Source organism: Crocuta crocuta, unplaced genomic scaffold, assembly GCF_008692635.1.
Source record: "Crocuta crocuta isolate KB4526 unplaced genomic scaffold, BGI_CrCroc_1.0 scaffold255, whole genome shotgun sequence".
Taxonomy (NCBI): Eukaryota; Metazoa; Chordata; class Mammalia; order Carnivora; family Hyaenidae; genus Crocuta; species Crocuta crocuta.
This window is the reverse complement of record NW_027530670.1, coordinates 1,239,051-1,253,469: the sequence shown is the minus strand read 5'-3', so window position 1 is coordinate 1,253,469 and position 14,419 is coordinate 1,239,051. Positions and strand designations below refer to the sequence as shown.

Below are 14,419 nucleotides of genomic sequence, written 5' to 3'. Positions count from 1 at the left end.
TATTCTACAATACACACACACACACACACACACACACACACACACACACACACACTCTTTCTACTCACTTTCTCCAAGAAGCCTACCATGATCCCCCAGTGCAGGTGGATGTCCCGCACGACCTGCTCCCATATTTATCCCCTTTCATAGCAGGTACCACACAGGATAGTCACTGTCTGTTTTCCTGCCTGTCCTCCCCTCTAAATGGTGTCTTGATTACAGACTGAGTGGGTGTCCCTGATGCCAAGCACAGTGCCTGGCACATGAATAGGCAATAACAAATGCCTGTTGAAGGAAACACCAGGTTGGCAACAAAACAAAACGTTGTGAAAATCAAGCAGTGTCAGCTTTCTCCGGGTTTGGGGGATGGGGAGTAGCTTGCCCTGGGCTCTGACCACACCATCCCCAGCTCTCAGATGGTGGTGCAAAGTGGGAATGCTTTCCACACCCCATCAACCAGCTGCTCACCCTCTCAACCTGGAAACCGGCCTTGATGGAAGTATTTCCTGGGTTGACACCACTCCAGGATGTTAAATTAAAAACAAAAGTTTTGAAAATACTGTGAGTCCAGTTAATACAGAACGTCCAGAGTCCTTCTCTCTGGCAGCAGAAAAAAACCCAAAACCCAAAACCCAAAACCCCAAACCCAAAACAAAACAAAACAACCCCCTCCTCCCTCCCCCCAGGTTTGTTGCGGCTTACGAGGTATTCCCGGATCCTCAGCCGGCAGAAAACTCTCCGGAGCCAACCCTAAGGCCGGCAGAACTTTCGACCCCAGAAGAAAGAAGGAGCAAAGCTGCCACGACCTCACGGACGTACCCCGTACCCCGGTCGGCGCCCTCAGTTTCGCCATCTACACAATGAGGAGCCCGGACCCCGGTGACTCCGGTGCCCTCCGTCCCTCTAAGCGGGAGAGAGTCTGACTAGCACGCGCTCTCCGGGGACCCCGGGCGGCGGGACCGGGCTGGGAACTGTCATCACCCCCGGGTCCGAGGCCGGGCCGCAGCCCTCGGGCCCTGGGCCTCTAGCCCAAGCGGTGCCTTGGCCTGGCCCGCGGGGGAGGCCCCAGGNCTTCCGGGCGCGGGGCGGAGGGGGCGCGGCCGCGGTGGCCGGAGGGCTGCTGTCAGAGTCCCCAGGGCAGGCCCCGTCGCTAAACCCGCTGCTCCCGCACCCTCGCTCCTCTCCAGCCCTCAGAGCCTTGTCCTCCCCGTTTGCAGCGTCCTACAACTTGACCCAGTCCCTCTTGTGAGGACAAACAGCACTCTGGCTGAAACATTCAGACACCAGGCTCCCAGAAAGCGTCCTGTGTAGCTCAGAATCCTATACTCCCCGAACCCCACGGCCACCTGTAGGGCCTTCCCATCTCTCTCCACTTGGGGTGAGTAATGTGGCGGGGAGACAACCCCAGCCTCCCTGCTCACCTTCACGCACACTCTGCACCCTTCCCCATTCTGCCCAGCCCAGGCCTTCTGTGATCCCCAGCACCAGGCAGGGTCCCGCCTGTCCCACCGAGGCGCCTGCTTCGACTGTGCGACTGTGCCTCTCCGATGCACTGCTGGGCCAGGAATCACGGCAGAGGATGCTCATCTCACTGAACACTAGTTCAGCGTATGTACAGGGCAGCCAAAATGTGAAGGCAAAGGGGGCTAGAGGTCAAAGGTGAGCACCAAGGACAAGAAACTGCACCAGTTTTGCCTGGGACACAGGTGGTATCTATGACCACCTGAACTCATAAATGTCTGGTCTGGCCAGCTGCAGATACAGGTGGCAAATGTGAGCTGGCCCTCCAAGCAAGACCCTCCTTACAAGGGAACCCATGTATACAGGTTATTTCCATAACCCCCCCCCCCCACCTTGCCACAGATGCTGAGCCCACTACACTCAGCATCACTCCAGGAATAAATGTGGCAACAATTGTGAGATGCAACAAAATACCATACTGAGGGGGTTTAATCAGAGCTCCTCTTTATCCAATTTTCTCCTATTATATATACATACATGTATGTATGTTTGTGTATGTGTGTATATATTTACAGAAGAAAATTCAATAATGAATATAGATGAATATTGAATAGATAAATCTATACATATATTCAATATTCACTTATATTTATTATATATTCTCTCTCTCTCTCTCTATACACACACACACACACACACACACATACGCCATCCCTTTGGTAATCAGAAAAAAAAATCACAAAAAGTACCCACCTAACTCATGCACACAAACATGTCTTCCTGGGGTCCATCCCCTTCCTAGAGCTCCCCACTCTGCAGCACCACACCCCAACTGCAGCCCCTGTCCTTCCCATGCACCAAGGGCCCAGGCGAAGACTGCCTCTTTGGGCCTTCATTGCTAGTGCTGCTGCCTGTTGGAGAATCTAAGAAAACTTTTCTGTGGTTGTTTTTCTTTTGACCTTTTCATCCCCAGTGAAGGCAGGCAGGTTGCATCCCTTTATCTGTCTTCGCCCCTCCCTCCTATGCCCTTTTGTTTGGTGCGGAGAGACACTTGCTATTTCTAGTCATAAGGATGGTTTTTACACATTTGTAAATCTTCACTTAGTGAAACGTTCCCTCCGCCTTTGTCTTTGTGTTCCTAATGGTAGCCATAAATTACCGCTTTCTTTTCTCTGCACTGCATCAGGCTTCATTGCTTTTGAAATGATCAAAGTTATTTTCTTTTAAAACCAACTAGAAACTGCCCATTGTGTGGCACAGACCTCTTTAGCTCCAGTCAAAGCATATAAATACATAAAGCTGCCCATTAAACTCGATGGGAGCCTCCTCCAGCCCCTTGTGCCTGGTAAAGAAATAAGACATGTGCTGTTCTTTCTCTTCACCATTTCCCCAAGTTTATGTTTCAGGAAGAATACAAATTAATTATGATAAGACCCCGTGCTTTTTTGCTTAAGAGGGTCAGTTTTGTCATGTTTCCTGGAAAAGTTCACCACTGGCGCAAATCTCAAAAAATGTTCTGAATCCTTTTTTTTTTTGCCCTGACTTCCAGACAAATGTGCTTTCAGCTGGTTGACTCCCAGACTCCTGGGTAACCATTCTGACACTTCAGATTAAAGTCAGTAATGGTTTCTGAAACAGTGCTCAGTGTTCCTCCTCATCAGGGAAATACAAATCAAAGCCACACTGAGATACCACTTCACGCTGGTCAGAGTGGCTAAAATGAATAAATCAGGAGACTATAGATGCTGGCGAGGATGTGGAGAAACGGGCACCCTCCTACACTGCTGGTGGGAATGTAAACTGGTACAGCCCCTCTGGAACAGTGTGGAGGTTCCTAAGAAAATTAACACTAGAACTTCCCCTATGACCCAGCAATAGCACTGCTAGGAATTTACCCAAGGGACACAGGGGTGCTGATGCATAGGGGCACATGTACCCCAATGTTCATAGCAGCACTCTCCACAATAGCTAAAACATGGAAAGAGCCAAAGGGTCCATCAACTGACAAATGGATCAAGAAGATGTGGTTTATCTATACCATGGAATACTACATGGCAATGAGAAGGAATGAAATCTGGCCATGTGTAGCAACATGGATGGACCTTGAGGGTGTTATGCTGAGCGAAATAAGTCAGGCAGAGAAGGACAGATACCATATGTTTGCACATATAGGTGGATTAGGAGGAACTTAACAGAGGACCGTGGGGGAGGAGAAGCGGTAAAATAGTTGGGGAGAGGGAGGGAGGCAAACCATGAGAGGTTTTTCTTTTTTTTACAAATAGTTTATTGTCAAGTTGGTTTCCANGGCATGGGGGAGGGCACTTGTGGGGATGAGCACTGGGTGTTATATGGAAACCGACTTGACAATAAACTATTTAAGAAAAAAAAAGAAAGGGAAAAAAATAAAGTCAGTACAGTTTACAACTGGAAATTTCCATAGGGGAAAGGCTCCAGGGAAAATTTGTGTTCAAATGTCAATGTTTTCAGTGTTCCAATGTCGGGAGGGACTTGGTGGGCCCTGCACTAGCTGCCGTCTGACCTCTATTGTCCAGCTGAGGTCCCCACAGACTTCTCTGGGAGGCCAGTCACTGTCCCTAGACTGAGGCTGAATCTTCCTCTCCCTCTCCTTGCCCCTTGCCTCAGGCTGAGAGGCCAGTGAATACCTGAAAGGGAAGATAGCCCCAACCAGCCCGTCTCACCCACGTGGGCTTCTAGCACAGAAAGACTGTGGAGGCAGCAGTCCCTGGTTGCCTCTGCACCATGTATAGCCAGGTTAAACTCTGTATTCACCAGAAACCTTTCAATGCCCATCTTTTTAAATTCCTCAGCAGCTTTTGGAAACTCTTTTTGGAAACGCTTTCTCCCCTGGATTTTCATCACAGCAGACCAAGCTCCTGGTTTTCCTCCTACCTCTCAGGAAATGCCTTCTCAATCATCTTTTAGGGATCCTCTTTCTATGCCCCCCCCACCCCGATAGTTCACTCATTCCCTTGTTTCCATAACAGAAATCTCCAGCTTGGATCTCTTCCCGTAGTTTCAGATCCATGTATCTAATTGCTTACTGGATACCTCCACCTTGATCTCACACAGGTCCTTCAGATTCAAGGTATTCAAAAAAGAGCTCATCTTCTGCCTCAAACCTGCTCCTTCCCAAGTGCTCCTTCTCTCAGAGAAGGGCACCGCCATTCTCCCAACACCAAGACAGAGATCTGGCAGTCATCCTGGACTCCATTTCCTCCCTACTACATCCAAACAACCATGTCAACTCTACCTTCCTATCATCTCTCATCATCTCCCTCCATGCAAGCCTCCAGAACTCAGGGTCTCATCATCCCTCACCTGGTCTGTTTCTCCTAGTCTGTGGTTCCTTTCTAGTCTCCCTGTCTACAATCTTATCCATCTTCCAGAGTAAAATGTAAATTTCATCCCACTGTTTCCAGTCTTCCTCAGACTAAAGTCAAAGCTCCCTCGATGCAACCACTCTGGAGAACTGTTGGACAGTATCTACTAAGATAAAAACATGCCTACACACTTCTAGGTATATGTCCAAGAGAAATGAGTACGTATGTTCACCAAAAGACATGTACAAGAATGTTCATAATAGCTATAGTCATACTAGTACAAAACTGGAAATAACCCAAATGGACATCAACTAGAAAATGCATAAGCAAATTACTGGATATTCATTCAATGGAATACTATGGAGCAATAAAATGAACAAAGTCCCAGACGTTCAACAACACAGAGATATCTCATGATCATCACATTGAGTAAAAGAAGCCAGACACAAAAGGCTAAAATTGTACCAGTCCACTTCTCTGAAGTTTATGGACATAACTAATTAATAACAATTGAAGCCAGAATAGTAGTTCCCTCTGGGGATGGAGATTGACCGGGAAAGGCATGAAGGAAACTTCTGGAATGCTGGAAATGTTTTAGATTTTGATCTGGGTGGTGATTGTATGGCTGTAAAAATTGAAATGCGGCTTAAGCTTAATGCACTTTATTATCTGTGTTTTACCTAAATAACTAAACTGAAACAAGAACTGCCTAGCAGAAGACTTTTATGATCTGATCCCATTCTACTTTTCCAGCTTCTTTCCTCTCACTCTCTCACAGGCTATGCTCCGGAGACATCAAACTACTTATACCAGTAGTTTATCATCTTTCCCTCATACATCTTTTCTTCTGCCCACACTCTTCCCTTGGCCTAAAAGACATGAAGTGGGTCTCAAGCATTTAGGGGTGCCTGAGTGGCTCAATCAGTTAAGCGTCTGACTTCAGCTCAGGTCATGATCTCATGGTTCATGAGTTCAAACCCTGCACCGGGCTCTCTACTATCAGCCTGGTGCCCGCTTCAGATCCTCTGTCCCCCCTCTCTCTGCCCTCCTCTGCTCACATGTGTGCATGCCCTCTCTCCCTCTCTCAAACACCAACGTTAAAAAAAATAAAACTTGAAAAATTTTTAATGAATGAAACTATACATCTTGTCTAGTAATATAAATATTACTATGCCTCAGAGAAAAAGGTGTTTGCTGAGACGTCCCCCCAAAAGCTATGAGGTATGGATGAAAGTTCCAAAGTCTGTAGGTTAGTAGTTCCTAAGAACTACTGCTAAAAGGAAAACCTATCTGTTCTTGTTCACATGTTAATTTCTCCTCCATGGATGGTTTTCACCTCTCCTGAGAAACTTTTTCAATATGTCTGAGCTGGATCTGAGGTAGTAAATATTTCTAGTTGCCTACTCATCCCCATCTGCTCCTTTCTCCTTCCTAACAGACAGCCATCCCTTCCTAAGGCAGGCCAGGCTCCTGAGGGAAGCTGCCCCACCCTCAACTTCAGGCTCTGGACTTGGCTTAGACAGTACCTTTCATTCTATTCCCCTTGCAACAGTCTTGGGTTCAGGGATAAGCATATGATGGCATTCCAATCCGAGGGGACCTCAGTCCCTTTGCTTGAAAGGCTGGAATGGAAGTGTTTGTTCTCTTTTCTCCCTGGGATGTGGTTGTGATGAGTGAGAAACTGTAGTTGCCATCTTGGTACCAACCTAAGGAGGGTAAACCAAGGGAAACACTAAAGCCAACCCAGAGACACTCCCCACCACGTTCTTATTGTTTGAATTGGGTTTTGTTTCTTTGTTTTTAAACTGTAGTAAAATATATGCAACATAAAATTTACCATTTTAACCATTTTTAAGTGTATAATTTAGCAGCATTATACAACCATCACCACCATCCACATCCAGATCTCTTCTCATCTGAAACTGTACCCATCATACAATAACTGCCCGTGCCCCTACCCCAACCCACCCCAGCTCCTGGCAACCACAATTCCACTTTCTGTTTCTATGAATTCGACTACTCCAAGTTTCCTTATATGAGCGGAATCATGCAGTATATTGTGGCTGGCTGGTTTCACCAAGTTTTAAGTCTTCAAGTTTCATCTATACTGTAGCATATGTCAGAATTTCCTCTTTTTTGTTTTTTAGAGTAATTGGGTAATTTTTAAAATTTATTTACTTATTTTTGAGAGAGACCGAGTGTGTGTGTGTGTGTGTGTGTGTGTGTACGCGCGCGTGTGCGCCCGTGCATGCATGCGTGTGTGTGTGTGTGTGTGTGTGCCCGCCCACAAGTCGGGGAGAGGCAAAGGAAAAGAGGGAGAGAATCCCAAGCAGGCTCTGCACTGTCAGAATGGAGCCCAATGAAGGGACTGAACTCACAAACTGTGAGAACATGACCTGAGCCAAAATCAAGAGTCAGACACTTAACTGACTAAGCCACCCAGGTGACCCTTTCCTCTCTTTTTAAAGTCTGGATAATATACCACTGTATGTGTATTCCATATTGTGTTTATTCACCCATCAGTGGGTTGCTTCCACCTTTTAGCTATTGTGAATAATATGATTGTGAGTATGGGTGTACAAATATCTGTTCATGTCTCTGCTTTCAATTCTTCTGAGTATATACCCAGAAGTGGAATTGCTGGAGCATAATAGTAATTCTATTTTTAATTTTTTGAAGAACGTCAATACTGTTTACTGTATCAGCTACACCATTTTTCATTCCCACCAGTAATGCACAAGAATTCCAATTTTTCCATATACTCGCCAGAACTTATGTTCTGTTTTAATTTTTTAAAAATGTTTATTCATTTTTGAGAGAGACAGACAGAGTGTGAGCAGGGGAGGGGCACAGAGAGTAGGGAGACAAAGAACTTGAAGCAGGCTCCAGGTTCTGCAGCATCAGGACAGAGCCAGATGTAAGACTTGAACTCATGAACCATGAGATCACGACCTAAGCTGAAGTCAGTCACTTAACAGACTGAGCCACCAAGCAACTCTGTTTTGTTTTGTTTTAAATAATAGCCATCCTAATGGATGTGATGTGGTGGCTCACTGGGGTTTTTTAAATTAGGTTTTCTATTATTTACAGCCCCCAAATATTCCTATTCAGTTCCATATAAGCCTCCACTGGGAAACTTTGGCTGGGTAGCAGGTGATCCTCTCAGTGAGGTAGAAGAAAGGTAGTTGGGTAGAATTGAATCTTCTCAGGAGCCTAAGAGATAAATGACTGTTTTATTCACAAAGTTGATATTATCTTGATATAAATACCAGGACTCCATTTATTTTTCCAATGGTTCTAAAACCACACCAACATTCTCTTTTGCTTAGAGAGGGTTACAAATCCTTCCAGTAAATACTTACTTAAAAATGATAATACTTAACATTTGAGTAAATACTAAATGTCAGATGCTATTCTAAGTACTTCATGTGCATTAGCTCATTTTATCCTCATAGAAACTCTGTGAAATGGATACCACCATTATCTTTATTTTACAGATGTAGAATCTGAAGTGAAGAGAAGTTAAGTAACTCACTAGAAAGTGGCAGACCAGGACTCAATGCCAAGATGTCTGCCATCAGATCCTCCTTCTTAACCACTGCTGTGTATAGTCCACATGTGCCAGGCATTGTTAGGCATTATGGAAGACACAAAGATGAATTAGAGGGAAATCCTGCCGTCAAAGACCTAAAGTCCATCCTCAATACCTCTTCCAAAATATACAGTGACAATTCCTGCTTATGGGACACCTGAGTGGTTGAGTCGGTTAAGTGTCTGACTTCAGCCCAGGTCATGATCTCACAGTTTGAGTTCAAACCTGTGTCAGGCTCTGTACTGACAGCTCTGAGCCTGGAACCTGCTTTGGATTCTGTGTCTCCCTCTCTCTGCCCCACCCCCTCCACTCGCACGCTGTCTCTCTTGCTCTCAAAAACAAATAAACATTAAAAATTTTTAAGAAAACACCTTTGGTGCTCCCCTACCTGCATTTTCTATACCATAGGCCAACCTCATGAGCAGGACCAGCTATATAATTTGCAGGACCTGGTGAAAAAATTAAAATGCAAGGCCTCATGTTCAAAAAACAAGGAAGGATGTAAGGGCAATCTGGCTGCAACATCTGTTACCCCATTGATCACAGAGTTGATCTGGCTGATCTGGTTAGCTAGGCAGGTGTCCCCTTCCTCCCTCACCCCTCCATGTGAGCTCCATGCATCTCTCCTGAAGCTGCATGCTTGGCCTAAGAGGACAACCTTCCAAGATTGAGGAGAACAGTTCTTTGGTCTACGGTATCTGAGTAGCTGTGCTCCCTTGGTAAAACCTCCAAGCAAGCTCTCACAAAGCAAGTAGAAAGCTCCATTAAAGCTACTAAAAATAGGGTTTTTTTCATTAAAAATATTGTTTTAAGGCTTTATTTTTTAAAACAATCTCTACACCCAACATGGGGCTCAAACTCACAACCCCAAGAAAAAGAGTCCTATGCTCCACCAACATAGCTAGCCAGGCACCCCCTTAAAAATATTTTGTTAAGTATAAAATTTAATAGGTATATGCTTGCTTTGGCAGCACATATACTAAAATATATTAGAGGTAATAGCAATATATGAGTAAAAGCAAAAACTCAAACTGCAAAAAAAGAACTTTTTAGGTATATAATTTTATGTAATGCAATAAATAATAACACTTTATTGATATGATATCTTGATTGATCATAAGATTTTTTTCTGGCTAATTTTTCTGCAAATTCAGCAATGTATATCTTTAGGATCTTCATTTTCAACCAATATAATTAAAAGGACATTCTTGGCAAATGAAAAGTCACAAATAAATTTTGATAATTTGTAGTTTTGAGAAAGACCTTTCTGCTGACCCAACTATTATTGGGGTCTATTGAGAGTTTTTATAGGCTGTAACGTATTGGGATACTATTGATTAATTATTTTCAAATATAAATTTTAGCACATCTAGAGCTTATGATTCTTGTAGAACAATTTTTCTAAAAAGATTTAACTATTCATCCAAATCACTTTTGGATAAGTCTGACTTTAGTTTTAAATGTAAATTTATACATTGGTATTTCAATGTTTTCTTTGACATTTCCTTTAATTTGTGGAGGTCATATAAGAAATCAAAAGCAGCTTCATGATTTGTATGTAATTCAAAACACTTATTTATGTATTCATCATATCTTTAATTACAAAGAAAAAAATTTTTGAGAGAGAGAGCACTAGCAGGGGAGAGTGACAGAGGGGAGGAGAGAGAGAGAGAGAGAGAGAGAGAGAGAGAGAGAGAGAATCTAAAGCAGGCTCCACACTCAGTATGGAGCCTGACATGAGTCTATCCCATGACCTTGGGATCATGACCTGAGCTAAAATCAAGATTCATAAGCTCAAACAACTGAGCCACCCAGGCACCCCAGAAAAATGAATTTTCTTCTTTGTTAATAACTGGTTAATCTGAGGCTTCATATAAAAATAGTGTTCTTTTCCAACCATGGAACAATTTTTATATTTGGGATTTCTTTAGGTTTATTTATTTATTTTGAGACAGAAAGAGAGAGGGAGAGAGAGAGAGAGAAAGAGAGAGAGCGAGAGAGCGAGCATGAGCAGGGGAGGGGCAGAGAGAGAGGGAAAGAGACAATCCCAAGTAGTACAGCACATGAAGCCTGATGTGGGGCTTGATCTCATGAACCATGAGATCAGGACCTGGCTGTCTAACCAACTGAGCCATCCAGGCACCCTAGTTTCTATTTCTAAGTCTTTGGATACTTGCTTCCCAATGTTACAGCAGTTTTAAAAACCAGAAATTCTCAAATCTTAAAAAATTCTAATAACTCCTTGATATGCTTGATTGCAGGGTATATATATTTACTTTTATTTTGTAATAATTTACCAACAAGGTTTACTGCTGGAGGGTGGGAAATTCCTGTCCCAGTACTTGGGACAGAGTTAATATTTGCACAGACACCACAGGAACAAGCTCTGGGGATGCACCAGTCACTGCGGGGCTCAATCTGCCCCCATGCAGAGACCTTCCTTTCTTCTTGCTGCTGCCACTACCTTCGCTACCTGTCTGGGCTCTGTATCAGGATATGAGCTAGTTTTATTATTCTCACAGAAGACAATTCATAGATATTATCTAAGGAAATGGAGAGTAAAAGACATTATAGAAAATTATAGTTATAAAGGCAACCGCAAGGAGAAAAATCCAAGATTTCTAAATACAGGAGAGCCATGCACACAAAACTAGCCTCAAAAGAGAGAAATGAGAGATCAATTTGTATAGAAGAAGTAGAGAAGTTTGTCAAAGACTTACTCTATCTCTTAAAAATGCAGCAGGCCCAGATAATTTCACAGGAAAAATTCTAACAAACTTTGAAAAGAATGGATTATTGCAATGTTTTTTAATTGTATTAGAGTCATGAGGAAAAGTTCTAATTTTTTCTATGAAGCTGGTATGCCATTAATATCAAAACTGGAGGGGCTCCTGGCTGGCTCAGTCAATGGAGCACGTGACTCGATCTCCACGTTGTCAGTTTGAACCCCAAAATGGGTGTAGAGAGTACTTAGAAACAAAATCTTTTAAAAAATCATAACTTGATAATATAGGACACACAAAAAATGCACAAATTATAGACCAATATCACTTTTGACCATTAATAAAAAGTCCTAAACAAAAAATTAACAATCAAAATTTAGCATCATAATTAAGTGGTATACCTTTCAGGATGTAAAGGTGTAGTTTAATATTATATCATTTACATAATCTTAATAAATAAATTTGAAGTAGAATATCATATGATCACCCCTATTGATGCCCAAGGGCATTTTAAATATGCATTCTTTGGATGCTTAGGTGACTCAATGAGTTAGGTGTCCGACTCTGGTTTTAGCTCAGGTCATGATCTCACAGTTCATGATTTCAAGCCCCATGTTGGGCTCTGCACTGGCAGTGTGAAGCCTGGTTGGGATTCTCTCCCTCCCTCTCTCTCTGTGCCTCCTCCACTCAGATTTTTTTCCTCTCCCTCTCAAAATAAATAAACTTAAAAAAATAAATATGCATTCTTGATAAAACATTCAATAACATAGGGATAGATACTTCTTTAACATGAAAAAAATCTTAGTCCAAAAGCCAACATCAAGTTCAATGGGGGAAACACTAAGTATTACCATTAGGCTCTGAAACATGACAAAGATGATCATTTGAATATCATTTAACACTTTACAGGACATATTAGTCAAATCAACTAGACATAATAAATTAGAAGAGAGGTTGAAGGTAATATAATTGCAATAAGAAATGCAGTAAACTAGTAAGGAACAACATCAATATACAGAAATCAAGTTTTCTCAATATAAATGATGTGATAGAAAAAAAAATACCCTATTTATAATAGGAACAAAAACAATTAAATACCATGGAATGAACACAGAAAGAAATATTCAAGACTGTGTGAAGAAAAATTTTTAAATACTGTTGAAACACTATCCAAAAGAAAACTTGAACATGTAGAAATATAACATGCTTTTGGACAGGAATACTCAACATCATAAAAATGTCAGTTTTCCATAACTTAATTAAAACTTTTAGTGTGAGTCAACAGGTTTTTTTTTTAACTAGATAAAGTGATTCTAAAGTTTACATAGAGAAAGAAAAGAGCAAGAATAATGATGAAAAGTGGAACCACACTGTCAGATATTAAAAGATGTTAGGAAACCTCAGTAAGCAGTGTAATGTTTGCATAAACAGAGACAGAGAGCTAAAGGAGTAGGATATGATATCCAGAAATAGCCACAAAATTATACACAAATACAATATAATAAAGCTCACATCTCATGGGAAAAAATATACACCACTAAATAAAGGGTACTGGGACAAATGGGTAGCCACTTAGACAAAAATGAGGTCGAATCCATTCCTCATGTCTCACTGAGTTCATTTCAAATGCATAAAAGACCTAACTTTTCTAAAGATTCCAAAAGTACAGAAAGAAGAGTGGGAAAATACCTTTCATCTTGTAGTGAAGAAAGTCTATCACCCAAAATCCAGAAGCAATAAAAGATTAAGAAGTTCAACCATTCAGAGGCACCTTGGTGGCTCAGTTGATAAAGTATCCAACTCTAGATCTCTGCTCAGGTCCTGATCTCACAGTTCATGGGATCAAGCCCTGCATTGGGCTCTGCTCTGGCAGCATGGAGCCTGCTTGGGATTCTCTCTCCCTCTTGCTCTGCCCCTCCCCCACCTGTGCTCACTCTCTCTCTCTCAAAATAAATAAACTTTTAAAAAAGTTCAACCATCCAAAAATATACTCTAATTTTTAAATATTTATTTTGAGAGAGAGAGCACGTGCAAGCAAGAGAGAGAGCATGTGAGCCCGAATGGGGGAGGGGCAGAAAGGAAGCGAGAGAGAATCCCAAGCAGTTTCCATGCTGCTGGCATAGAGCCCCAAGCAGGGCTTGATCTCACCAACTGTGAGATCATGACCTGAGCCAAGATCAAGAGTCAGATGCTTCGGGTGCCTGAGTTGCTCAGTCAGTGAAGTGCCCAACTTCAGTTCAGGTTATGATCTTGTAGTTCTTAAATTCAAGCCCCACATCAGGCTCTGTGCTGACAGTTCAGAGCCTGGTGCCTACTTCAGATTCAGTGTCTCCCTCTCTCTCTCTCTCTGTCCATTCCCTGGTTGCACTCTGTATCTCTCTCTCTCTCTACAAAATAAATAAACATTAAAAAGAAAATCGGTCACTTAATTGACTGAGCCACCCAAGCACACCACTCTGATGTTTTAAAAACATTATAAGTAAGGTCAAAAAATAAATAATAAACTGGGAGAAATGTTTTCATATCAGGTCACAAAGGAATAATAGCCCTCATATACTAAGGGACACTAGATATCAATAAGTAAACACCAGAAATCCAAAAGGAAATAGGCAAAGGATATGAATTAAAAGAATTGTAAGTGAATCTTAAACATATGAAACAAGAATCCAAAGTTTTATTATACACTCTCCTTGCAAGACTAGGGAAAAGGGTATTTCAAACATTAGTGGTGAGAGTATATATGGACATAAATTCTATAAAAAGCGATCTTAAAATATTGATTTAAATAAATCGATGTATATATATTTCTTAAGGATTGACTCAGATGTCTGAAAAATGACATCTGAACAAAGCCATTCATCATAGCCTGTTTGTAGCAGCAAAAGATCAGAAGCAACTCAAATGTCCATGGCTGGAAATGTCCATGGCTGGAAATAGAAATTATGTGCCACCCATAAAATAGAACATTATGCCACTGCAGAAAGGAATTAGGAAGCTCTATATATTTTAATAGTTTTTTTTAATGTTTATTTTTTTGAGAGAGAGAGATAGAATGCGGGTGGGGGAGGTACAAAGAGAGAGGGAGACACAGAATCTGAAGTAGGCTCCAGGTTCTGAGCTGTCAGCACAGACCCCAATATGGGGCTCGAACCCACAAGCCATGAGATTATGATCCAAGCCCAAGTCAGATGCTTAACCAACTGAGCCACCCATGCACCTCCATTTTAATAGTGTTAATATGGAAAGGTCTCCAAGATACACTTTTTTTTTTTAAACAGGTTCCATACACAGTGTGGAGCCCA

General features: G+C 42.2%; 1 protein-coding gene across 1 annotated transcript in view; it reads right to left on the bottom strand.

The window, feature by feature from the left end:
* SCUBE2 (signal peptide, CUB domain and EGF like domain containing 2) overlaps nt 1-853 on the bottom strand; it is a 65,331-nt gene extending 64,478 nt beyond the window's left edge. The window contains exon 1 of the mRNA XM_077769183.1: nt 703-853. Coding sequence (XP_077625309.1) covers nt 703-853 — 151 coding nt within the window. The remainder of the gene's footprint in view (nt 1-702) is intronic.
* Between the last annotated feature and the right edge of the window lie 13,566 nt (nt 854-14,419).